Source organism: Serinus canaria, chromosome 4 (genome assembly GCF_022539315.1).
Source record: "Serinus canaria isolate serCan28SL12 chromosome 4, serCan2020, whole genome shotgun sequence".
In the NCBI taxonomy this organism is placed as follows: domain Eukaryota; kingdom Metazoa; phylum Chordata; class Aves; order Passeriformes; family Fringillidae; genus Serinus; species Serinus canaria.
The window spans coordinates 70,965,130-70,992,046 of record NC_066317.1 but is presented as its reverse complement, the minus strand read 5'-3'; the positions used below and the strand labels follow the sequence as shown (position 1 = coordinate 70,992,046).

General features: G+C 53.6%; 1 protein-coding gene across 1 annotated transcript in view; it reads right to left on the bottom strand.

The window, feature by feature from the left end:
- ALMS1 (ALMS1 centrosome and basal body associated protein) overlaps window positions 1-26,917 on the bottom strand; it is a 59,445-nt gene that overhangs the window by 18,784 nt on the left and 13,744 nt on the right. The window contains exons 3-11 of the mRNA XM_050974091.1: window positions 24,057-24,159; window positions 21,170-23,105; window positions 18,620-18,785; window positions 15,586-16,896; window positions 14,132-14,262; window positions 7,333-9,715; window positions 6,338-6,454; window positions 5,127-5,291; window positions 1,339-2,426 (exon numbers count right to left, since the gene is read on the bottom strand). Coding sequence (XP_050830048.1) covers window positions 1,339-2,426; window positions 5,127-5,291; window positions 6,338-6,454; window positions 7,333-9,715; window positions 14,132-14,262; window positions 15,586-16,896; window positions 18,620-18,785; window positions 21,170-23,105; window positions 24,057-24,159 — 7,400 coding nt within the window. The remainder of the gene's footprint in view (window positions 1-1,338; window positions 2,427-5,126; window positions 5,292-6,337; window positions 6,455-7,332; window positions 9,716-14,131; window positions 14,263-15,585; window positions 16,897-18,619; window positions 18,786-21,169; window positions 23,106-24,056; window positions 24,160-26,917) is intronic.

Below are 26,917 nucleotides of genomic sequence, written 5' to 3'. Positions count from 1 at the left end.
AAATAGTAATTTAAATTAAATCTGGTAGTAAGGATGCCAGTTCCACTTTCATCTGGAAACACAAAAAAATGAAAGAATTCAATATTCCTCACTTGTTCTGTACTTTCCAGCATTCCTGTGGATTACAGAACCCCTGAACTCTATAATTCCTTACTAAAATCACCAAATCCAGGCTGAGTCCCAGCTAAGAACATTTCCATTTCTCCTGCCAAGGGAAACAGCTGAATTCACCTGAAGGAATGATTCCCTCCCCTTCCAAACAGCTGCACTGCAGAGCTCTCACCTGGAATTCTCGGCTCTTTAAAGGAAAAAACCTCACAAGCAGCCAGACAAAACAATTTACAAATTTTTACAAGCCCAGCAGCAGAGAAACTCCAGTAATTGTATGGATCCGTGCCCAGGGATGTCCTGGCTGGAATTTCCATCAGATTTCCAACCTCACACTGGGCACTGCCCAGGCAGAGCCTGCAGGTATCTGTTCCCAAGGATCAGGGACAGCAGGATCTGCTCCCAAGGGAATAGACAGGGAAGGCAAGCCCAGGAGGTGTGTGCCAGCCTGAGCTGCTGCCCTGGCACAGGGCAATGGAGACAAGGAGGGCACAGCCAGGAGGTGTGTGCCAGCCTGAGCTGCTGCCCTGGCACAGGGCAATGGAGACAAGGAGGGCACACCAGGAGGTGTGTGCCAGCCTGAGCTGCTGCCCTGGCACAGGGCAATGGAGACAAGGAGGGCACAGGCAGGAGGTGTGTGCCAGCCTCAGCTGCTGCCCTGGCAAAGGGCAATGGAGACAAGGAGGGCACAGCCAGGAGGTGTGTGCCAGCCTCAGCTGCTGCCCTGGCAAAGGGCAATGGAGACAAGGAGGGCACAGCCAGGAGGTGTGTGCCAGCCTGAGCTGCTGCCCTGGCTCTGGATGGATCTGTTCCCAAAGGAATGGAGACAAGGAGGGCACAGCCAGGAGGTGTGTGCCAGCCTGGGCTGCTGCCCTGGCACAGGGCAATGGAGACAAGGAGGGCACACCCAGGTGGTGTGTGCCAGCCTCAGCTGCTGCCCTGGCTCAAGCAGACTCAGACCTCGGATGGGGCTGCCCCATGGAAGGCAGAAGCCTCCCCTGCAAACCAGTGATTCCCAGAGATTCCCAGAGATCCCCAGTGGTTCCCAGAAATTCCCAGTGACTCTCAGAGATCCCCAGTGATTCCCAGAGATTCCCAGTGACTCTCAGAGATCCCCAGTGATTCCCAGTGACTCTCAGAGTTCACCTGTGGTTCCCAGTGATTCCCAGAGCTGGCAGCAGGGGGGTTTCCCGTGGGGATGGAGCAGGGCTGGGCTCAGGGAGCTCTTACCTGGCTCTGCTGGCCCTTCCCGAGGCTCTGAGCAGCCCCCTGGGGACATTCCTCAGCCCCTGCTCCTCCACTCTGCTCGTGCCACTTCTCAGAGCGCCTCTTCTGCTGGCTGATGGCACGGTAGAGCCGGGCCAGCCTTGGGGACAGCTCTGGGGACAGCTCTGGGGCCGGGCTCGGGGTGTCAGTGCCTGGGGCCAGCCTGTGCTGCCCGAAGGCCCGGAGCAGCCTGGCCGTGTCGATGGTGGACAGGGACAGGGAGCTGCTGTCCCCGGAGGCAGGGGAGGTGTCCAGCACTGTCCCCGTGTCCCACGCCGAGGTGCTGCAGCTGCTGGGCTCTCCGCTCAGCCTGGTCTCTGAGGAGCTGTCACTCAGGATGCCCAGGTGCTGCTGCTCCTCCAGGATCCTGCTCAGGTGCTGGATCACCTTCTGCCCCGGCCTGGCTGCCCTGAGCTCCCCCGGGCTGCTGCTGCCATGGCTCACACGTGGCCTCTGTCCCACTCGTGCCTCCTTCAGCTCCGTGCTGCTCCCAGACCTGGCCTTTCCTGCCAGCCCAACTTCTGGCTGCTCCCTTCCCTGCTCAGGAGCCTTCTCCCCAGCAGCTGTGGGTGCCAGGGTGTGCCTGATGGGATTCTGCAGGAGCCTGGCCAGCCGATCCAGGCGCTCCACCAGGGACAGCTCTCCGTTCCTCCTGAGCTGCTGCTGTGTGCCCTGGCGCTCCAGGAACCTCAGCCACAGCTCGTCCAGGCTGCCCCTGGCGTGGCCTCTCTGCCGTGGTGCCTTCCCCACGCTGTCCTGCAGGTGAGCAGTTCGGCCCCGTGGTGCAGGATCAGTGCCAGCTGCCCCATGCCCAAAGGATGCCCTGGCACTCAGCTCCTCGCTCCTGCTGTCATCAGCCTCGGCAGGGAGGGCAAAGAACTGCCCAGCTGTGCCCTGGGGGGCAGCCCCCGAGGAGGGGGCAGCGTGTCCAGCTCCAGCCCTGGCCCTGGAGGGCTCCCTGGCATGCTGGCAGCAGCTCTGCCTGGCGGGCATGGCGCGGGGCTCAAGGACACCACGGGGGGGTTCTACATGCTGGCAGCCATCCGGGAGCTCTGCAAGACAGAAAACACCTGAATGTTCTGCTGCTCTGCTTAAAGTGGAGCATTTTCATCCCAAAACTCCCAAACACCACAAAGGAGTAAAAGCAGGATCACCGAGCTCATTCCCAAACACAGTGAACTTGGAGACGAGGTCTGAGCATTATTAAAATCACATAAAGAAATGTTTTCTATCTCTTGCAACACAGAACCCAAGAGAATATTCCATCCAATTGAATCTGGGGAGGAATCTAATTCCACCTCAGGGAACTGCCCTGACCAACCCTGAACTGAGCCTTTATTAGTCATGGAAAGGACCCCAAATCCATCCAGTGCCACGGGCAGGGACACCTCCCACTACCCCAGGGTGCCCCCATTCCCATCCAGCCTGGCCCTGGACACTGCCAGGGATGGGGATGCCCTGGCCCTTCTGTGAAACACACACAGCACGAGCCAGGACCTCTCTCCAAAACAGCTTTGAAGTGATTTTTATTATAATCTAAAACTATCCAGTTCGAAAGAGTGCCTTGTGTTTTCTGTAGAAAGGTCTGGGTGGTTGGATCTCCTCCCTGCCCAGCACAGGGGCTGTGGTGAACACAGAGATCACAGATGTGCAGCCAGGCCCAGCCTCACTAACTCTGGAAGTGCAGGAATTTTTCTTCCCATACAAGGGCAATGTTTATAAACTTGTGTAAGAGGCTTCCTCCACATCCTCCTGACAAATGAGATCAGGCTTGGGAATGCCAGGCAGAACTTTGCTATTCCTGGCTTTTTAGAAAGTTACCAAGAAATGGAAGGAATGTAAACAGGCAAAAAATAAAAATAAGTTTGTATAGAGAAACTTTTTTTTTAAAAAATACATAACTTGCATAATTTTAAGCTCTAGACAAGCTCTGTGGGTAGAGGTAATCTTTTATTAGATCATCTAAAAATATGGTTGAAGAAGTCAGAGAAGATTTAAGACATTCAAGTCTTTCTTCTGAAAGCTTCTTTAAAGTTCCAGCTGCACTGGCTGCCTTCACAAAATATTCTTTCTCCTTACAGCTCTTTTCTTACCTGGGCCTTTAGACCATCACAGCAATAAAAAAATCCTAGGAGATAATTTTATGTTAACACTTTTGTTCCCTTCTCATTTTTATCCAGGTTATTGATGTGGCAGCCTTACATAATCATTGAAATCTTCCTGTGCAAATAAAAATTGTCTTCTGGAAACATCAAAATCTCTCCATTCTGAGAGGAAAAGCTTCAAAGAAAAAAATGCCACCTGATGTGAAAAATGAAAATAATCAGATGAAAACCCTACCAACACATCAGGTCAGGAGCCACCAGGACAGCAGCTGCTGCAGGAGAGATGCAGCCACCAGGAGTGGTCTGGCTCCAGCCACGTGTGTGCAAAACCCAGCATCAGGCACTCCCAGTCAGTGCTGTGCTGTACAGAGTGTCCACGAGGATCATTTCAGCTGCTGCCACCAGAGCCAGTGTGGCACCCAGGCCTGGGCTCAGCCTGACCCCCTGGGGCAGCATCCTCAGCAACCAGAGCCTGCAGTGCAAACCCTGACCTTCCTCCCAGGGCAGCTCCTCCAGCCAGGCTGGGACAGGGCAGGGCAGGACAGGGACAGGGACAGGACAGGGACAGCAGCACACTGAGCTGGAGCTCCAGGACACGCAGGGCACAAAAGGAACCTGATGTGACATCACAGGACAGCAGTGTCCCTGGGCAGGGACAGCCCCAGCCCAGCTCACAGAACTCACAGAATGACCAGGTTGGCAGAGACCTTCAAACCATCGAGTCCAACCCAGCCCCAACCCCCCAGCTCACCCCTGGCACCCAGGGCCACATCCAGGCTTTGTTAAACCCCCCCAGGGATGGGGACTCCACCACCTCCCCGGGCAGAACATTCCAGAACTTTATCCCCTCTCTGTAAAACCTTTTCCCTGCTATCCATCCTGAATTTCCCTTGGCACAGCTCCAGGCTGTGTGCTCTGGTTCTGTCAGTCCCTGCAGACAGAGCCCAGCCCAGCTGAGCACAGGCACCTTTCAGGAGCTGCAGAGGGATGAGGGCACCCCTGAGTCTCCTTTTCTCCAGGCTGAGCACCCCCAGCTCCCCCAGGGCTCCCTCACAGGGTTTGTGTTCCCAGCCCCTCTCCAGCCCCCTCTGGGTGGGCTCAAACATCCCAAAGTCCTTCCCAAGCTGAGGGGCCAGAGCTGGGCACAGCACTGGAGGTGTGCCCTCCCCAGTGCCCAGGGCAGGGGCAGAAGGACCTCCCTGCTCACAGAATCCCAGCTGGCTGCAGGCAGAGGGAATTCCTGACAATCCCTGGAGGCACAGGAATGCCAGCAAATACTGATGGCCAAGTTTTCCATGGAATCCTGCAATGGATTGGGTTGGAGGGACCTGAAATCTCATCCAGTGCCACCCCTGCCATGGCAGGGTCACCTCCCACTGTCCCAGGGTGCTCCCAGCCCTGTGCAGCCTGGCCTGGGACATTCCAGGGATGCAGAGCCCAGAGCCTGCCAGGGAAACCTGGATTTTATCAGTCAGGGAGAAGCAGAAAGACAGGAAGAGAAAACAGAGTCAAACACAGCATTTTCTGGCAGACTCAGCAATGTCACCGGGACCGCGGATCCTGAAATGTCAAATCTTTTGCTCTGACTTCCTCCACATGTATGAACACACAGAAACAATTACCAAATTAAATCCACATTCTAATTACCTGAAGACTGTTCCAGAGGTGTCCTGTGCTCCTCAGCCCAGGCCAGCTTAGGCCTGTGACCATGGCCTGTCCCTCGGTGCTGGGCAGCTGCCCTGCCTGGAGGGGGCTGATCCCCCACACCCCGCACTCGGGCCAGGACCCCTGGAGCAGGAGCATCCTCGGAGCCTGCACAGAGAGCAGCGTGAGTGCAACAGCAAACAGAGAGCAGACACACAAATGCCACAATGAACCAGCAATCAGGAGCCCTGGCAGTGCCCCAGGCCAGGCTGGACAGGGTTTGGAGCAGCCTGGGACAGTGGGAGGTGTCCCTGCCATGGCAGGGTGGAATGGGATGGTCTGTAAGGTCCTTCCAACCAAACCATTCCATGACTCCATGGTCCTATCCCTGTCTCAAGCTTACAAACCCAGAACTGTCCCCACCAGTTTCTCATCCCTGCCAACCCCACCTGCTTACATCCCATGGATTTCCTGCACTCAGCTCCCTCAGCTGCTCCCCCTGAGCTGAGCCCTGAGTGCAGCAGGGACTGGGAAAAACAAAATGTATTTTTCCATCCTGCTGTACGTTTTCCTAGAACCTTGTGCTGCTTCATTTGCATAGTGAATTTTTATATATGGCATCAACATTTCTGCAAAACAACAGATTTGCATCACATTTGTTTCTCTCATTTTGGACACGATTCCCCTTATTCAAGATAAACTTGAAAAAGGTCAAGGGCAGGGAGACACCTAAACCATGCCCAGCACAATTCGTGGCTGTAGTGACTGATCTGGGCACTTCTGGCACTGTTGGATCAGCCTGATCCCTTGGTCACCACTGCTGCAATTCAGGAACTGGACATCTCTAACATGAGTTTTGTCTACAGACCAAACTCTGGGTATTAAAAAGCTCTGAGTGAAACCAACCTGCAAATAAAACCTGTGATAACCTGCAATAAAAACCTGTGATAACCTGTAATAAAGCCAGTGGTCCATTCTTGGCAGGAAAAGTGGCAGAGATCTGCAAGGATCCCAAGTGAGCAGTAATTCCCAGAGGAAAGCAAGGGATGATCAGGCTGTAAACACTGAGTTCTGCTCCTTTTCCCTGCCAGAGCGCAGCAAGAACCCCCTCCCAGCCCAGAAAGGAGAGCAGAGCCCACAGGCAGGAGCTGCCCAGGTGGCTCACAGAAAATTCAGCACAGAACATGCATCCAGCCTGGGCAGAGGGGCAGTACCTGAGTGGGAGCTGGCTGTGCTGGCCTCGGGCTCCACGCTGGCTCCTGCTTTCTGGAAAGGCACATAATACATGCCAGAGCTTCCTGAGGGCTTGTAGGGCAGCAGCAGGGGCTGGGCTGGGGGGACAAGGCAAACAGTGAGCTGGAAACCCCTCATGCAGCAGGGCAGGGCCTGGGCAGGCTGCTCAGGGTGTTCCTGCTGCTAAAGCCTGAGGAATACCCTGTTCTTTAGCAACAGGGATTGCTTTTTCGTTAGCTAAATTAAATTAATTGCATTTTTTAATCCCCACCCACAGATAGAAGGTTATCATCCCTTACCTGGAAAAACAGCTTCTCCTATTCAATATTAAAATGGTCTTCAGGATGGCAAACAGTGACTTACAGAAACACCTCCTGTACCCACAGAGCTCCCAGCTGATCCCAGTTTGAGGGAATCACTTTAAAGGAGCAGGGATGTGTCCCTCAAGTCAATGAAAGCCACAACAGAGCACCAGTACCAAACACCACTGAGGTGGGAAATCCTGTGAACATCCACATTCTCCTGCTGACAGATAGCCCACACCCTGCAGCTTTCTGTTTTATTTTATTCAAAGCAGCAATGTGCAGATTCCCTCTGATTTTTTGGTGTTGACTAGAGAGTAAATCAGTAATCAGATCCAGCTCTCACTGAACTCTAAGTGAATCAAATCAAACCACCTACACACAAACACCACAAAATATTCTCCAACCACACTTTGACACAAAGGATTCAGTTCTAGAGAAACCTGAACTGAATCCCAACTCTGTCCATGCAAACCCCTCCTGACAGGGCTGAAAAACCCAAGTTTAAGGCTCAAGTTTTTCCCCCACATGAGCAACTTCAAATACCCAAATCATCTCAAGGATGTTATTTCCACAAAAGAGCTGGGTTTGGTTTTGGGCTTTCACGTTTATCAGTACCTTGGCCTTGTGCAGGCTCAAGTGCACAGAGACCTGTAAGAGAGGAATTTGCTCACCAGGCTGCCTTGGGAAGGGGGGAACCTCCTTGTGGGGTGGAGCTGCAATCCCAGGAGCTGCAGGGGCGCTGGGGAGCGAGGGCTGCAGGGCAGCACTGCCCCCCTCCTGGGGATCCACACAGATCTCTGCTGAGAACGTGGCTTTCGTCGGACTTTCCGTGGTGATCTGGGTGGCAGCATCAGAGGTCCTTGTGCCAGGTTTGGCAGGAGGGGCAGAGCTGGGGATGCCCTGTGCACCCCGAGCCCTCGAGCCCTGGAGCTGGGCTCTGGCCCTGCCCTGCAGCAGCAGCTCCTGCCTGGGGGAAGGCACCCGGCTGGGATCTGCTGGGGCCACTGGCTCAGCTGAGCTGGGAATACCATCAGCAGGAGGGCATCTAGGAACACCTTCCACTGAAGCTTCTGGAGCTGCTTGTACAGGCACTGCCTGAGCCTTCCCTGGAGGTTTGTCCCACACCTTGATCCCGTTCCCAGCACTGCTGGCACTGGGGTGATGGACCCTGGAGGAGAGGGTGATGTGCACACAGCTCAGGAATCTCTTCACTGGTGATGAGGGAGCCTCAGGTGTGGTGGATAAAGCCTCATCTGCAGGTACAGGGTGAGCAGGACCCATCTCCTCCCTCACAGCCTCTTCTGGAACCAGAGGTGGCTCATCAGGGCTTTTCCTCCCCTCTGCCAACACCTCACTGGGGCCCTTCAGCAAAGCCCTTTGTGCAGCTGCTCCTGGGCCCTCTGAGCTCTCCTGGAGCTGGGTGTGGCCAGGTGGGATCTCCTCCGGCTGGGATGGGCTCAGAGGGGAGGGTTCAATGGATGGCTTCATTTCCTGGCTGAGCCCCCTGGCCCTGGCACTGTCACTGTGCCCCTCAGCCACAGCTGCAGGCAGGACCTGGGGCTGCTTGGCACTCAGGGTCTGTCTTTTCCCAGCCTGGATGCTCCCAGGCTGCTGGGCTGTTTCCTGAGGAGCTGCAGCTGCAGCCCTGGCAGCAGGGGCAGGAGGAACCTCAGCAGCACCCCCAGTGCCAGCCAGCGTGGGGCAGGGGGAACAGCCCTGTCTGACAGTTCTGTGCCAGGGCTCTGTGCCCGGCCTCTGCTCCCCAGGCAGGATGCTGGCCAGGCTGGGGCTGCGTGCCAGGCTCTGGGGGCACAGGCTGATGGAGGTGCTCGGCTTGCCCAGCTCCCCGTGGGCAGGGGGGGCAGCTGCAGGGCTCCCTGCACGGGGGTCCTGTGCCAGAGGGGCACAGAGCTCTGCCATGGCACTGGGGTGCTCCACAGCCGGGGGCTGGTTGTGCACTTGCAGCTCAGCAGTGCTGCAGGGCTTCAGCTGCATGTCCTGCAGGTCAGCAGCATTGCAGGGCTTCAGCTGCACGTCCTGTGGCTCAGCAGCATTGCAGTGCTTCAGCTGCATCTCCTGCAGGTCAGCAGCATTGCAGGGCTTCAGCTGCACGTCCTGCAGGTCAGCAGCACCCCAAGGTTTCCGCTGCACATCCTGCAGGTCAGGAGCACTGAAGGGTTTCAGCTGCACATCCTGCAGGTCAGCAGCACCCCAAGGTTTCAGCTGCATCTCCTGCAGGTCAGCAGCATTGCAGGGCTTCAGCTGCATCTCCTGCAGGTCAGCAGCATTGCAGGGCTTCAGCTGCACATCCTGCAGCTCAGCAGTGTTCCAGGGCTTCAGCTTCACGTCCTGCAGGTCAGCAGTTCTGCAGGGCTTCAGCTGCACGTCCTGCAGGTCAGTAGTTCTGCAGGGCTTCAGCTGCATCTCCTGTGGCTCAGCAGCATTGCAGGGCTTCAGCTGCATGTCCTGCAGGTCAGCAGCATTGCAGGGCTTCAGCTGCATCTCCTGTGGCTCAGCAGCATTGCAGGGCTTCAGCTGCACATCCTGTGGCTCAGCAGCATTGCAGGGCTTCAGCTGCATCTCCTGTGGCTCAGCAGTATTGCAGGGTTTCAGCTGCACATCCTGCAGGTCAGCAGCACCCCAAGGTTTCAGCTGCATGTCCTGCAGGTCAGCAACATTGCAGGGCTTCAGCTGCATCTCCTGTGGCTCAGCAGCATTGCAGGGCTTCAGCTGCACGTCCTGCAGGTCAGCAGTGTTCCAGGGCTTCAGCTGCACATCCTGCAGGTCAGCAGCACCCCAAGGTTTCAGCTGCACATCCTGCAGGTCAGCAGCACCCCAAGGTTTCAGCTGCATGTCCTTCAGCAGGGAGGAATCCCAGGGATCAGCTCTAGAGAATGGTGCTGCTGGTGGGGAGCTGGGCTGGAGGAGCTCCCGAGTCCTGGAGAGCTGTCCATGCCTGTCCCTGGGACACCTGGGGGCCTGGACACCCTCCAGGTCCTGCTCCTTCTTCCTCAGGTGCTCAGAAGCTGCTTCCAAACCACAGAGCCAGGGATCCTGAAAAGCAGAGCACAGTTCACAGGGGTCACGTGGAGAACATCCCACCCTGGCCAAACCTGGACAGGAAAAGCCAAAGATGAGAGCTGTGACCAACCAAGAGTTTGTCACAGGAAGGGAGGGAACCCAGCTGGTAAGGAACTAATTAAACTTTACCCTTTCCAAGTGCCAAGTCACCATTCCCAGCCATTTACAGGGCCAGGGCTGGTCCCAGCCCACAGGAGGGGCTGCCCTGGAGCCCAGCAAGAGCAGCACCCACCTGAGCTGAGATCTCCTCACCGATCTGCCCCGACTGAACAGAGTCAGCCCAGAGCAGTTCCCAGCCCTGGCAGAGGCCCACAGAGCCTGCACACCCCGAGCCAGCAGCAGCAGCTCCCCCTCCACTGCCCTTCACTTCTGGTCCCAGTCTGGGGCAGGACTGGGGGGGAATGCTGGCAAGGGACAGGACACAGACACAATTCCATGGGGATCCAACCCTCCCACCCACCATGTCCCCATGTGTGTGGGGTTCAGGCCACCACCCTCCTGTGCACAGAACTCCTGAAGTGGCCCCAGGCTGCACCAGAGGACGTTTAGAAAGGATCTCAGGAAAAATCTCTGCCTGGAAAGGGTGAGCAGGCATTGGAACAGGGAGCTGGTGGCGTCACCATCCCTGGAATTGCACAAAAATGTGTGGATGAGGCACTTGAGGATACTTTGGTGCTGAACATGGTGCTGCTGGCTGACGGTTGGACTCAATGATCTTGGAGGCTTTTTCCAGCCTGAATGATTCCATGATTCCAACCACCAACATAAATTTATTCATTCAAGTGTAACTCAAAATTCCAACACTTCCACTGGAGAGAGTAAATCTGAGATAAATGTGCTGCCATGGAGATGGGCCAGATAAGCTGAATTAGAGAAAAAAGACACAAAAATCTAGGTTATATTTACTTTTTCCTACTGATTGGGCCAACTGTGGAAGCAGCAGAATGTATTCCAGTCATGAAGCACCACGGGCCCCTGGGTGATTATATCCCCATCAACCACTGGGAATTTGGCAACAAAAAGCAGCGGGAAACATTTTTGGTGTAAACCAAACATACAAACAAGTATTTCACAAGAGCTTTCCCAGCCTTTCTCCATCCCAGATGTCCTGACAGCAGCAACTACTCCAGCAGGGCCTGGATCACTATCCCACTTTTCTACTCCTTTATGGGTTTTAAGGCAACAAATGGGATTATTTGGCATTTCCTGCAGCCAGGAGGGCCTGTGGAAGAGCACAGGGATGATCCCAAGCCTTCTCCTCCCTGCACCACGTGCCAGTTCAACGGCCTGAGGTAATCCAGAGCAACTCCCACCAGCGAGAGCAGGCACAGAAGTTGTGATAAACTCATCTTCCCAAGCCTTTCACATGTTTTATTGTGCCTCTTATGTGTCATCCTTCCAAAAAAGCTCCCTGTGCCATATGATCCACAGGAGCCTGCAGAGCAAATTTAGAGCTACAACTCCGTGAACTTCCTGGAGAAGTGAGAAAGCTCAAGGAGTGGAAAAGTACAGCAGGGAGTGGAGGAAAACACTGCACCAAGGGGGAAGGAACTCACAGGGAAGGGAACAGGGGGCACTGGCACTCTGAAATACAGGGGGGGGAATCAGGTCCTCAATTTAGGAGGAAAAGCCTGAGGTTGAAGGTGCTGGAATTGTGTTTACATCCAACAGCAGCTCCAAACCTGCCATGGCAGGGACACCTCCCACTGTCCCAGGTGGATCCAAGCCCCAGTGTCCAGCCTGGCCTTGGGCACTGCCAGGGATCCAGGGGCAGCCCCAGCTGCTCTGGGAATTCCAGCCCAGCCCCTGCCCACCCTCCCAGCCAGCAATTCCTTGCCAAGATCCCAGCCCAATCTCCCCTTTCCCAGTGGCAGCCATTCCCTGGCTCCTGTCCCTCTGTCCCTTGTCCCCAGTCCCTCTCCAGCTCTCCTGGAGCCCCTCCAGGCCCTGCCAGGGGCTCTGAGCTCTGCCTGGAGCCTTCCCTTCTCCAGGGGAACATTCCCAGCTATCCCAGCCTGTCCATGTTGAATATTCCAGGGGGTTTGAGCCCTCCAGAGCACTCCAGGCCACGTTTGCAGCCCCTTGCTGTGCTCACCCCAGGCCCCTCCTGAACCCTCTGCTCAGCCAGACATGGGAAAACCACAGGAAAGGTGGAAAATCTTCCCAAGCAAAACATCCCAGAGAACTCCCCCAGTGTCCTGCTCCTTCCTCTGCCCACAGACTTCACACACTTCCCATGGCAAACAAGGAAATGCCAAGAAAATCCAGTGGCACCTGAATTCCTGGAGCTCTGAAAGCGAGGAGCAGAGCCTGAACATCCCCAGAGAACATCCCAAAAGAACATCCCCCAAGGAACATCTCCCCAAAGAACATCCCCCACAGGCATTACACCAGACCCTGCTGCAGGAGTTGTTTGCTCAATCTTCAGGAACAGTTTGTCCTTCTCGGTCTTAAAAGTTCAGGAGAAGGAAAATGTCTTTTCCCAATCTTTGCTCTGTTCTTTTTAAGTCCATGCAAGGCACTTTGGCTCTAAAACTTCCCCCCTTATTGTACACAACAGTTCCCATTAAATTTACAGGAGCATATTTTGCCTGGCTGTGGTTTTTTTCAGTGCAATCTGTATTTTTCAGTGACAGTGTTTGTCTTGGAGGGAAAAGTACATTTATCTTAAGTACAATAAAAAAAAACCCAGTGACCTTCACTCTGCAAATTCAAACCTTTTTTTATCTCAAATTAAAAACATCGCAGTGCAAAAGTATTTTCGAGATCAAAGCACAAGGTGCTGGGGTTGAACTAAAGCAATTTCTTGGAGCTTGGTTTGCAAAATCATGGTGAATTTCTTCTTACTCTAAATGGGGACAAAACAATCCCCAGCTGACACTGAGTCACAGAAAGGTAAAATCCCTGGTTCCACACTGCACAGAGTTCCTTCTAGGGACAAGGCTGTGACCAAACAAAATCTAAAAGCTGGGGGGAAAAGCTTGATGCCTCTGGTTTTGTGTTTGTGTTTTGCTCCTGTTTTATAAAAAATATCTGAATTTTAAGAAACGCTAATTTCAAAAATATTAAATATTATTTATAATATATTTATTAATATATATTATGTAATATATAATATTAAATTTTACCTATCATTAAAATATATTATAGTATCTTTATAATTTAGTTATATAATAATTATTAATAAAATAGCTACTTTCTTTTTCCCCAGCTGCCCAGAGATTCTACCAGGCTGGGAATACCTGGGAAGTTTGGCCTGATGGCTTTTGGGAGCTGCAGTGTCTCCTCCCAGCATTGCTGATCCAGAGAAGCTCTGAACACAGAGTACTCCTAAAGCACTGATTGTCACTCCTGCTAATGCAGGGCTTCTAATTAAAACAAACAAACCAACCCCTGCTGCTTTTCCTGGGAAGCAGGCAGGCTCCAGGAGGAAACAGGGAAAAAATCAAGGGAAAAAATAAAGAGGAAGCTCTTCCTAAAGCTCTTCCTAAAGCTCAGGGCACTTGTCTGAACCACCAGTCCTTAAAACCTTGCCCTGATCACCCTGGAGACCAGAGCAGCACCAGAAATGGCATTTAAAGTGAAAACAGAGGTAACACACTCCTGCTCAGACCAATTCCAGCCCAGACATGCACTTCATGATGAACAAGAAACACTCCAAAGGAGATGCACCAACCATGGCAGCTCCAGGGCTTGTTCTCCCAGACAATCAGAGCTGCAGAACCTCCTCAGCCCTGGCCCAGCACCCACATCCCCATGCTACCCCAGACACTTCCCAGCTCTCTGGAGAGCATCCTGTGCCCAGCACTCCCTGGTTTCCCCTGGCATCCTCACCTGCAGGAGCTGCACAGCAGCCCCTTCCCCTTCCCCTTCCCCTTCCCCTTCCCTTCCCTTCCCCTTCCCCTTCCCTTCCGTCCCTCCCTTCCCTTCCCTTCCCTCCCTTCCTCCCTTCCCTTCCCTTCCCTTCCCTTCCCTTCCTTCCCTTCCCTTCCCTTCCCTTCCCTTCCCTTTCCCCTTCCCCTTTCCCCTTCCCCTTCCCTTCCCTTCCCTTCCCCTCTCAAGCCCAGCTCTGGTGGCAGTGCCCACAGACAGTGCTGAGGGTGCTCCCTGAACTCCAGGAGGACTTTCCCAGGCACCATCAGCACCTCCACAAACATTCTGTGCAAAGAATTCCTCCAGCCAACCCAGGACCAGGAGCTTTGGGCACTTTCCCACAGCAACACTGATTTCCCCCCACACCTCTGTCCTTCTCACCTTCCTCTGGGACATCTGCAGCCGAGTGTCACCCCCACGGCCAAACCACCCCAAACTGCCTGGGAAAACATAAAAACCCCTAAACCCGCCAAGGGCAGGAGCAGCAGCATTTCCCCAAGCTGAGCTGGTTTGTACCTTGGCTGGTGCAGGTTCCCTGGTCTTTGGGAGCAGCTCTGCCTCGACTCCCTCCATCCTGAGCTGGGGCTCTTCATCCCAGTCTGCCCCAAACTCCTGGGACTGGCTGGCCAGTTTCATCTTCACCCAGGCTGCCAAAAACACAAACCAGGAGAGCTTTCCTTTCCCATTTCGTGTATGAGAGCAGTTTTCAACTTAAAGTCAAAGCTGTGCATTTCTGGTTAGCCCAGCAGAGAGAATAAAGACCACACCAAATTCCAGAGCTCCTGGAATAGGCAGGAATACAATGGCAAATGGCTCCTTGGATCATTTATTTGGGGAGGTGGATCCAAGACTCTTCCCTGGTTCTGTCATCCCCACAGTCTCAGAGCTCACTCACACAATCCCTTCCCACATTCCTGACTTATACCTGTGTGGACAAAATAATTCCTTACAGTGATGTCAAGAAAAGAAGGTTTTCAAACGGGAAAAGCCCAATTCTACCCAGTTTATCACAGAAGATTCCCCAGTGTCCTGCTCCTTCCTCTGCCCACAGACTTCACACACTTCCCGTGGCAAACAAGGAAATGCCAAGAAAATCCAGTGGCACCTGAATTCCTGGAGCTGTCACCTCTGGAAGCGAGAGGCAAAGCCTGAACATTCCCAAAGAACATCCCCCAACCTGCCCCACATTTACTGCACCAGACCCTGCTGGAGTCAGGAGATCCCTGGGCAGTGTCCCCCATCGAAGCCCTGTCCCGTTAAAGGCTCTCAGGGCTCTGTACAATAATCCCCTCCAATGTTCAGAGCCTGAACACTCCCAAAGAACATCCCCCCAAAGAACATCCCCCAACCTGACCCACAGGCACTGCACCAGACCCTGCTGGAGTCAGGAGATCCCTGGGCAGTGTCCCCACCAAAGCGCTGTCCCGTTAAAGGCTCTCAGGGCTCTACAATAATCCCCTCCAAGCGGAGAGCAGCCTGACCCCGCCACTGACACAAACCCTGACACAAAACCAGCCCAGGCCGTGCCAAAACCAGCCCAGGCCGTGCCAAACCCACCAGAGGCGCTTTAACCTCGGATCCTGCTCTCCTGCTCCTCGGTCACTCCCACAGCCCTGACCCAGGCCCACCAGAGGCGGTCTCACCTCGGATGATCCTCTCCTGCTCCCCTGTCACTCTCACAGCCCCGACACAAACCCACCCCTGACCCAGCCAAACCCACCAGAGGCGCCTTAACCTCGGATCCTGCTCTCCTGCTCCTAGGTCACTCCCACAGCCCTGTCCCAAACCCACCAGAGGCGCCTGAACCTCGGATCCTGCTCTCCTGCTCCTCGGTCACTCCCACAGCCCTGACCCATGCCCAGCAGAGGCGCTCTCACCTCGGATCCTCCTCTCCTGCTCCCCTGTCACTCTCAAAGCCCCTGACCCAAACCCACCCCTGACACATCCAAACCCAGCAGAGGCGCTCTCACCTCGGATGATCCTCTCCTGTTCCTCGGCGCTCCTCAGCACGCGGCTGGCCGGGCTGCCGGGGGCGGCGGGGCCCAGGAGGCGGCGGACACGGGCGGCCAGCGAGTCCCCGCTGCTGCTGCTGCTGCTGCCCGCCGGGCTCCGGGTGGCTCCGGCCCGGCTCGGGACAGCCCCGGGCAGGCTCTGCACCGCCCCCGGGGCACTGCCCGGCTGCCGGGAGTGCCCAGCCCTCCCCACGAGGCTCCTGACCCGGGCACTGAGGGAATCCCCACTGCTGCTGTCCTCGCTGCCCCGTGTCCCCGCTGCCCAGCCGGCCTGGCTCCAGGAGCCCAGGGAGCCGCCCAGGCCGGCGGGGGCACTGCCCAGGGGCTCCAGGGGACGGGCATGGCCCAGCTGTGGGGCCGTGCCCCGGTGGCCGCTGGCAGCGCTCCGTGCCAGCCCCACACGGGCAGCCTGGCTCCTGCCCACGCTGGGGCTCCCTTCTGGCTCCGACCTCCCCGCGGGTTTCCCTGCCCTCGGCTCCCGGGCCAGAGCCCTCAGCCCTTCCCTGCGCTGGTAGCTGACAGCCAGAGGGTGCCCCCATTCCAGCGGGCAGCTGGCAGATTCCAGAGGGTGCATGCCCAGCCCCTGTCCCCGCACACCCCTCGGGGTCACAGCCTTATCCCACGACAGTCTCTTCTGCAGCTTTGGGATCCAATCCTGGCCTAACCTGGCATCCTTGGGATCCTCCTCCCTCCCAGCCAGCCCCGGGGGAGCCTCCCCAGGCTCCCTGCAGGAGGCTGGGGGGCACACAGGACGGCTCCAGCTGGCAGCGAGACCCTCTGCCTGTGCCAGCAGCTCCCGGAGCTCCTGCAGGGCTCCAGGGCCCATCAGGGATTCCCTTTCCTGGCCCTGGCTGCTCTCACTTCCCACCCCGGAGCTCGAGGATGCCCTGTCCAATTCCATGTCATTCCCCAGCCCGGACAAAGCCCCCAGAGCCCATCCCTGCTGGCTGCTGCCCGAGCTCCTGGACTCTGGGTCAGCAAGGGCACCCCGAGCCCGGGGACCCCTGCCCGAGGAGCAGCTGGGCAGGTCCTGCTCTGCCCCAGCACATCCAAGGGATCCCTCTGTGCCACCTGGGGCAGCCTCCTCCAGCTGGGGGCCTGGCACACTGCCCTGGCTGGCTGGGGGCTCCCCAAAGAGCTCCTGGGGGAACAGCAGGTCCTGGTCCTGCTCCGAGCCAGCCTCGGAGCTCACGGAGAGGGACACGCTCAGAGGGGACACATCCGAGCCAAAGCTGGCCTGGGACATCTCAAAGGCTGGCAGCAATGCACCTGCAAAGGAACAGGACACAAATGAGTATCTGGAGGCTCCAGAACACTGCAAACACCCCTTCCTGTGCTACACAAAGGGAGGGAAGAACTCAAATACTGGAAAATATTACAGGTGCTGTTCTTAGGATGAGACTTGAACCAAGATTTCTATGAGAATTGTCTCCTGAAAGAAATCTCAGGAGATAAATATCAAACAAAATAGAAACTTATCAGAGAATTAGAGAATATCTAGGGTTGGATGGGATCATCCCTCCAGCCCCTGGCCCTGCACAATCCCACCCTGTGCCCCTGGGAGCAGTGTCCAAACCCTCCTGGAGCTCTGGCAGGGCTGGGTGCTACAAAACCACACTAATTTGGATGATGATGATGATGGGTGGATGGATTTAGAACAGATCTGGTCAGTTATAAAAACACTGACAACATTTCATCACACTGAACACACCAAGAAATGCCAGAATGCAAAAGAAACCAAGAATTATTCCTCTCCCAAGAAGGAAAAGTCTGGTCCCAGTCCTTCAGTCTCAAGACACAAACCATCTCCTTCTGAAGGACTCTTGGAAAAGAGAAATGAAGGGAATAAAGGCCCTGTGTGCCTGCCAGCTGCCCCACAGCCACCCTCCTGAGCAGGAGGCAGCTGTGCAGAGCTGTGAACACCTCCCAGTGCCCAGATCTCCTGCTGGCACGGCAGAAGATGGAGTGCCAGGGACCCCCTGAGCCCCGGGAGAGTGGGGTCTGTGCCCTCCTGCCGGAACCCTGGGCACTGAGGCTTTGACACTTTCTGGGCTGGAAAACACTGACCTCAACAAAACATTACATCTGACCTGAGACAGCAGAGAAAGCTTCCGAAATTGCATGGTAAAACTCAGATCATGGGGGTATCGTTAAATAAATGAATGTAATGTCACAGAGTAGAAAACCTCGAATTTAAAATGTTAGTAATATACAGAAAAGTTTATATAAGATATAAAAATATATAGTAAAGCTTTAGGAATATATAGTAATTATGGTATTGTGCAGTGTTTAGTGTATAGTATTATATAGTATTTAGTGATATGTAAAACAGAAGTTGTAAAACAGTAACTAATCCTTCTTCTTCACCTTCTTCATAAGTTTAAGTAATATTATGTAATTAAATTTAAAAGTCCAGGTTACAAAACACAAATAATTAGTTATTCATAATAACTGAACCAAAAAATTATTAGTTAACTATTAACTAATTATAATTAGTTCTACAATATATAACAATTATAATTAGTTATATAATAATATATACCATATATTATTATTATTAATTCTCTAATAGTAGAATACAATAATATAAAATAATTAAATGTAATATATTAATATTATATAAATATATATAATTATTATAGTCATCTAATAATATGTAACATACATTAATATTATCTATATAATAATATACTACAGCAAAATATAATAATTTGATATATTAATATTATACAATAATATATCACAACTATAATTAGTTATTAATACCTAATCCAATAAACATTAGCTTGTTATTAACTAATTATTATTAGTTATACTATATAACAATTATAGTTATATATTAATATATAACATATGTTATTAATAATATTATCTATTAGATATGATATAATGTAATGTAATGTACCAATTATAATTAGCAATTAATAATAACCTAAGGCAAGAAATAAAACCCCAAAGCCTGCTACCCTCCCATGCCCCAGAGCCCCCATACCCTGGGTCTGCGGGGGGACCCTGGCTGGGGAGGCCGAGTGCAGGGGGGGCTGCAGGTTCCTGAGCCCCCAGGGCGAGAACTCCAGCTCCCGGAGGGGCCCGCGGGGCACAAAGGGGGCCAGGATGGTGCCAGGGGACTGCTCGATGCCCAGGTTCCGCAGGTACACCTGGCAAAGGAAACAGAACAATCAGCACTGAGGGCAGGGGGGCATCCTGAGCTCCCCTGGATCAGGAACAATCAGCACTGAGGGCAGGGGGGCATCCTGAGCTCCCCTGGATCAGGAACAATCAGCACTGAGGGCAGGGGGCATCCTGAGCTCCCCTGGATCAGGAACAATCAGCACTGGGGGCAGGGATGGATCAGGAACAATCAGCACTGAGGGCAGGGATGGATCAGGAACAATCAGCACTCGGGGCAGGGATGGATCACGAACAATCAGCACTGAGGGCAGGGATGGATCAGGAACAATCAGCACTGGGGGCAGGGATGGATCAGGAACAATCAGCACTGAGGGCAGGGATGGATCAGGAACAATCAGCACTCGGGGCAGGGTGGTTCCTGAGCTCTCCCTGCCCACTGGGCACTGCAGGAGCGGGCACTGCATTGCCCAGGGCAGGCTGAGCTCAGCCTCGCCTGCTGGAAACTCCATCTCCACACAAACACAAAGGTTTGGGTTCAAAACACAAAGGTTTGGGTTCAAAGCCCTCTCCCCCCCCTCAGCTGCTGCTCAGGAAACACTGGCAGGCTCAGGAACTCCAGGCAGCAGCTGGGAACTCCTCATTTTTTAGGACAAGCTTGGTCAAACCCTCCAGGCAAATAGTTGGGAGCACTTTTGTCAGAGCTGGTTTACACACAGATGTTGTATGCAGGAAAAAACCAGCCAAAATTTTCCTTGGCTTCATCACCCATAGGGCAAATTAATTTCAACTCATCCACACTATGTCCCAAACTAGCCAGGAAAATGAAATTAATTACCTCACACATCACAGCCAGCTCCATTTCCTATGACTTTATCATGAACTGCCACACTACCAGCCAGATAAGTGACCTGATCTCCTTTCCCTTCCAGGGATTTATGGGAGCAGCATTCCTCAGAGCCAGGCTGGAGAGTGTGTAATTATAGCCAGGAACAGAAGTCATCTCTCTGTCTCATGAATTTCATTTCAAACACCCTCCCTCCAATATTTATATTTGTTTCACCACGGGTTTGCAGAGACAACAGAGTGAAAGAGCTTCCAGAGCACATTCCCAAAGACCTGGTGATTATGGAGTCATCTTGTGAGAGGAGCAGCCTCTTACTCAGAGGATAATTACATGTTTGTCATTACCATAAATCTGCATCTCATTTGCTCCACCACTCCCAGCTGTCAGAGCCCTGAAGGGGCTGCACAGGGCTCTCCCCTGGCTCCAGCCCCATCAGGAGAAACCTGGGTCAGCCACACAGCCCAGAAAGGAGGGAGGGCATGCAGAGCCCCTGGAGGCCCTTCCTGAGGAACACATCAAGAATTCAGAACTGAGGCCTGAGAAACTGGATCAGAGTGGGAAAGCAGAGCGAGAAAATCACAGGAAAAAAGCAATTCCATTTCCAAGGAGTTGTGTTGGGCTTGCTGCTCCTGCAGAGCTGGGGGGAGTTCAGCTCTCCTCACTGAGCACCTGACAGGTTTGGACAAGGAGAGCCTGATCTTTGAGAGAGCCACCCACTTTCCATTCTCTGGTCCTGCTGCTCTGGTGTTGGACTAAGCCTTTTCTGGCCCAGAGATGGGTAACTGAGAGGTGTTTTAAAGCTTTTATTCCATTTTCAGTCCCATGAGAAGGGTGAGACAATACAGATATTGTAATTCACACCAACCCAATCAGAACCCAACTATTTCCTAACTGCAATACACTGTAAGTGTTTCTTGGCCTATCAGCTTCAGCCACACCATGCTGTAAATGAGTTAATCATCCAAAATGACCCCTCGTGGGCCCCACTACAATGCACCTTTCACAGTTCTATTTCTCCAAACTATCCAGGCTTATTTGCAAAGCCATCCTTTAAAACTTGTTCCTGGTTCCATTCCTCTCTCAGCAAAGTCTGTTTTATTCCCTGGCATTTCTAAATCAGCATTTCTTGTCTCAAAGTTTGCACGCTGTGGGAGCCTTCTCTCAGGCTCTGAGAATTCCCTACAAATCCATTTCCCACACCCTGACACTCACCTACCCCTGGGAAAGACAAGAGGCCTTTCCCAAATCCAACCCTGTCTTTCACCATGTTAGATATTACTAAAAGTAATTTTCCACCTCTATTTAAGACAAGCTGAATGAGTATCATGGATGAAATTCACTGTAGCACAACCCTGTGTAAAACCATGGCTTGTAGTGATTAGATCCTCTCCTGAAAGAGCAGTGGGGGGAAATGGAAAAGTGAAAAGCAAATGGGAAGCTCTGTAAAACAAATGGAAAAAAACATATAACTGAAAAAAAATGGGTAACTCTGGGAGAAGTAATGGTTAACCTGGGGAAAAGAACGGATAACTCTGGAAGCAGAGTTGGAATTAGAAGCAAACTTACCGGGATCCTTTCTTCAATATTGAACTCTTCTTTCTTGGGGGTCTGCAGGGCTGCTCCAGGGGGGATGGGGCTGTTCCCTCCTGCACTGGGGCAGGGCCTGGGCACCACCAGGGCCCCCTGAGGCTCCTCAGGACCAACAGGAAAATTCAGACTCTCCAAGGAAACGGCTCCAAAGCTGTCCACGATGTCGTGACCAGTGGGAATACTGAGGCTGAGGGACTGATTTCCCTTCTCCTCACAGTCCTGGTGCTCCTCAGCTGGGGAGCTGCCATCCTTCTGCAGGAGCTGAGCAGCACTGGACACAAACACGTCTGGGGCTGAGCCTCGCCTCCAGGTGCTCTGCACATCTCCAGCAGGAGATGCAGGCAGCACCTTCCGTGGGGTGGAGCTGCCAGAGCCCCCCAGAGCAGGGCTGTGCTCCCCCTTTGGGGCTCTGCTCCTGCTGGAAGCGTTGACGGTGCTGTCAGACTGGGACCTGCTCAGGGCACTGCGGGGGAAATGCACGCTTCCCAGAGAGCCTGTGCCCCTGCAGGCACCAGCACCACTGTCCTCGGGGCCTCCCGGGCTTCTCTGGACTGCTGAGACACAGCCTGAGGGCCTGGGAGGTGCACTGCAGGCTTCCCTTGCAGGAGATGCCCCTGGCACACGGGAGCTGCTGGCAGCAGGACCCTGCTGGGGCTGGCCCACGTCCCAGGCTCCCACCTTCTCCAGGAAGCCCAGCGAGGGGAAAGACTGGATCCTGCCAGGGCAGGGAGATTCCAGCTTCAGGGACTCCAAATGCCCACAGGTCTCTTCCACAGCACTCTGGGGAGGGGGCTGCTCCCCAGGGGCAGGGGATGTCCCCGGGGCTTCTTCACTGGAACAGGAAGGAGAGGCCCCAAGGTCTGAAAGCATCACCAGGCCTCCACCAGGTCCTTCTGCCTTCCCAGTTCTCTTGAGGAACAGCCCTGGAGTGGACTGGAAGTTGGGATGAGGCAGGAGCAGGGAGAAGGAGCCCTCACCCCCCAGGCTGAAGGAAGGGGAGATCTCTGTGGCTTTGTGTCCCCTCTGTATGGAGCAGTCAGAGCCAGTCAGCTCAGCCCTGCTCCCTGCAGGCTCTGGGGAATGCCCCGGGCAGGGGGCAGGGGCCTGGGGCTGGCTGGGTGTGCCAGCAGGGACCAGCCCCTCTGTCCCCAGCCTCCCTGCTGGCTGCTCCTGCTGATGGCCCAGGAGAGCTCCCTGCAGCCCCTGGGAGCCCCTGGGCTGCCCCCCAGGCTCCTGCAGCCTTCCTCTGCCTGCCCCAGAGGCTGCTGCACGAAGAACATCTTCAGCACCCGAGGTTCTGGCATGGGCTGTCCTCAGGCCATCAGTGAAGTCATCTGACAAACCAAGCTCAGGCACCTTCTTTCCCTTCTCCAGCTTCTCCTGGGCTCCTGCTCCACTGCCAGCCACTTTCACCTTTGCCTGCTGCACCCCCCTTTCACTTTTCTCTGAGAATTTGGTCAGTGCAGTTCTGTAGGAGGAGTTTCCTGAGGAGGAGGAGGAGGATTGCTCCTGCCCTGGGGACTCCTTGTTCCCCTGTGACTGCTCAGAGCCAGCAGCTGGGCCATCACTGTCCTGGGAGGAGTGGCCACAGGCTGGTCCATCCTTCCCAGCTGTGCTCCAGGGCTGCCCCAGCCCCTTTCCCAGCCCCTCCTCTGGAGCTGGGTGTGCTGGATCCCCCCTGCCTGGGGGGGCTGGTGCCTCCTGCTCAGTGCCACTGTCCCCACTGTCCCCATTGTCCCCCTGGCTGGCCAGGGGCTCCCCAGGCTGGGGAGCAGCTCCAGGATCCTGCTGTGCCACGGGCTGGGAGTGCTGGGATGGGCTGGGAAGGGCTGGGCCCCTCAGGGAGGCACTGCCATGGACGTGGGCAGGCTCTGAACGCTCCAGGGATGCTCCAGAAACATCTGGGACTCCTCTGCAAGAAAAGGGAATTCCTGAGCGTTTATTCTATTTCAGCATCTCTGGGTTAAATCAGAGGCAAAAGAACTTCAGTGCCACTGGGGGTTAGCAATGTTCACACAAATACCCATAAGTGCATCCCCTACAGGGGCAAAACCCGAAGGAATGGAAAGAAATATCAAAAATCTCCTATAAAACAAAGGCTCAAAACTAATATAATAATAATGTCAATTTTTACTTAGTATGGCAAAATGTTCCACCTGTTTAGGACTGAAACACTTTTTTCTGACAGGCTGTTATTAGGTACATAAATAAAATTAGCTAAGTAAAATATGCAATATGTACTTACTTATCTCAGTTTGCCTGTGATTTTTTAATATAAATCACCTACTTCAGTTCGTTATATCAATTATTTTTTAAAGGATATAAAAGCAGCCAGGTCTCAGATAAGCAACAAATTCCTATAAAGTTCTAATACTGATATTGGGGATTGCTTAATTAATAGTTTCTTTATATTAAACATACCATCAAAGCCTAATAACTATTACTTCATGCAAGCTGAGCACCTCGCAATGAAGGTGACAAAGCTTTTACTGAAACAGCTCTTTCTTTATGCATTTTAACCCCAAATTTGAACTGTAAATTACACATTTGGCTCCAGCATATACAAACCACAGCACTGTCCATGTATGTTTTACTCCTGTCAATAGAGAAATCTGACCTTTGTCCCCAAAATTTCATGAAGTTTATTCCAGAGTCCAAGAAGGCTCCGGAGATGGTGAAGAGGGTGGAGTTGCTCATTTTCCCATTTTCCCTGGGTCCCTCAGCATGACAAGCTCAGAAGAGCCTGCTCCTGCTTTCCCTTGCTCAAACTCTCCTGAAGGCAAACCCCAGGGGTGCCTCCCCTGCAGACAGCCCCAGAGCCCCATGTCTGAGCCCAGAACCTGCCCCAGGAGCCCCATCCCACCTGAGGGGAAGGAAATCCATCTGGGATCCCTGCAGGAACGTCTCAGCCAGGGCTGGGCTCAGCAGCAGGGGCAGGCAGGGCGAGAATCTGCTCTCCTGGACATCTGGGAGAGAGAAAACACCAACAGGGCACTGAGAGCTGGCAGCAAGCCTCACATCCCCAAAGATCCCAGCTGCACATCCCAAAGACACCCAAAGATCCCAGCTGCACATCCCAAAGATCCCCAAAGAACCCAGCCCTACATCCCCAAAGATCCCAGCCCCACAATCCCCAAGATCCCAGCTGCACAACCCAAAGATACCCAAATATCCCAGCTGCACATTCCCAAAGATCCCCAAAGATCCCAGCCTCACAGTCCTAAAGATTCCAGCCCCACATATCCCCAGTGACCCCAGCCCCCTAAAGACCCCCACAGACCCCAGTCCCCATCCCCAGAGACCCCAGGTGCAGGGAGGGATCCCACCCCAGACCCCTGGAGCCCCCTCCCTCCAGGACTGCCCTCCCCCTGTACCAGCCCAGGTGTGCAGCCACTCCCCCTGGCAGTGCCATCCCCACCTTATCCCAAATGCCCCTCTGTGCCCCCCACCCTGCCCAGCCCAGCCCTGCTGATGGCCAGGTGGGATCATGCAGGGCTTGGACCCCAGCAGCTCCCCCCTGGCAGCCCCAGGAGCCCCCAGGTCCTTCCCTGCTCTGCTCCTCCACCCTGACTCCAGCCCAGGCCGTGTGCCCTTGTTTTCCTGGGGGGTTCAAGTGCAGGCAGGGCTCAAACCCAGCAGGCAGCAAGGACTGCTGCAGCAGTTTTAGTTTCTGTCCTGCACTTCTTTGCTCTTTGGGCTATTTGCTGGGTTTTCCCAGTTCGTTGCTAACAAAAACAAATGGGAATTGTTCCTACCACGAGAATAAAACAACTCTAATGTATATGGAATTATCTGTGGGGTTTAGATAGAACTGTATGTTTTGGGGGGGTTCTCCTTTTTTTAACTCTTAGCTGGTGTCTGAGAAATGTAAATAACTACAGACATGTCTGAGGGGTGCACAACAATACTCCCAGTATCCTAAGCAAGCTTTTATTTTTACAGGGAAAGAGCTATTTGTGGTCAAAGAAGTGACTTCCTAACCCAGAAATGCCATTTATTTAATTTAGGCTCATTAGTTTCCAGCCACTCAGACAAGCCACAGTCAGCAGCACTTAGAGGAGAACAATCACATCAGAAAAATGACCATTACACACAAAAAACTCCAGTTTTCATTCCACCAGCTCCAGCCCGAGGCTTCTCCACCCACACTGCATCACCTGACCAGGGCCAGCCAACCACAAGGCAACTTGCTCATTAATTTTTAATACTTCCAATTAAGTTTTTTTAATTACTTTAGAACTCTAGGTAGTGAGAGGATAATTAGACAGATAGAAAAACTGAATCTGCAATACCAAAATGCTTTTTTGGAAGCTCAGAGAAAGGAAATGAGGTGGAGCTTTAAGAAGTAGGTGTAATTAGCTGTTCCTGAGCAGTGTGACAGCAGGAGGAATTGCAGAGGGCTCAGTCCTGAGCTGGATGGCAAAATGAATTCTGACCCACGTGCAGGTGTGAAAAAGGAGAGGAGCAGAGGGCAGCCCAGAGGGAGCAGAGCCAAGGAAGGAACGCAGGAGCAAGGACCCAAAACTCTTTGGAACACAGCAGCTCTCAGGGCCCTGCTCCAGCAACAGCTCACCCCAAAGGGGGGGAAATGGGGCAGCCCCTGAGGGGGAACAGTGGGGCTGGGGCAGGGAGGGGATTGGGGCAGGGATTGGGACTGGGATTGGGGCAGGGATTGGGACTGGGATTGGGGCAGGGATGGGATTGGGACTGGGGCAGGGAGGGGACTGGGATTGGGGCAGGGATGGGATTGGGGCAGGGAGGGGATTGGGGCGAGGGAGGGGATTGGGAGGATTGGGGCAGGGAGGACTGGGATTGGGGCAGGGAGGTGGGATGGGGCAGGTGGTGGGACTGGGGGCAGGGAGGGGATGGTGGGGCAGGGGATGGGGATTGAGGAGGACTGGGATGGCAGGGGTGGGACTGGGATTGGGGCAGGGAGGGGATTGGGACTGGGGCAGGGATTGGGACTGGGATTGGAGCAGGGAGAGGATCAGGAGATTGGAGCAGTGATGGGGTTGAGACAGTGACAGGATTTCATCACTCTGAATCCTGACTGAAAATCAGGAAAGGAGACTGGGCTGATTCCCTGGGATGTCCCTCCCGGTTCTCCCAAAGCCCCAGGGAACAGAGGGTGTGTTCAGGGCTGGCACTGACACAGCCTGGCTTACATTCCCAGTTCCCAGCAACTAACTGGGAGCACACAGGACTTCCAGGGCATTTGGCCCACTCAGCACAGCTCACTCCAGGAATTTGTGACTGTTACACTTGGGAATACCGAGCAGATTAATTTGCATACAGAATTGCATTAAGGATGCAAACCAGTGTTTTTTAGGAAACATTAAGCAAGCTGGAATCTGAACTCTCTCAGCTCTGTTAGGTGGACTTCCCCCCTCCCAAATCTTGTTTTCTATTTCACATGGCATTAGTGAACAAATAATATTAATTGCAGTTATCAAATCAGACTTGTCAGCTCCCATCATGACACACTTCATGTGGCAGAACTGGCACCTTATTTTTAGTCATGCGAGAGAGGAGGAAAACAAGCTCCTCTGATTTCAGCTTCACTTCTCCACTTTGAATGAAAATGGATTCTCAAGCTAAATTCAAAAGCAGGAGCGATTAAAGAAAAGCTTTTTCCACACACAGAAAAACTGGGCGTGCTTTGGAAATGAAGAAACAAAGAGGACTAAGGGAGGGAGCAGAAAATAGCTGGGAAACAAAGCTGTC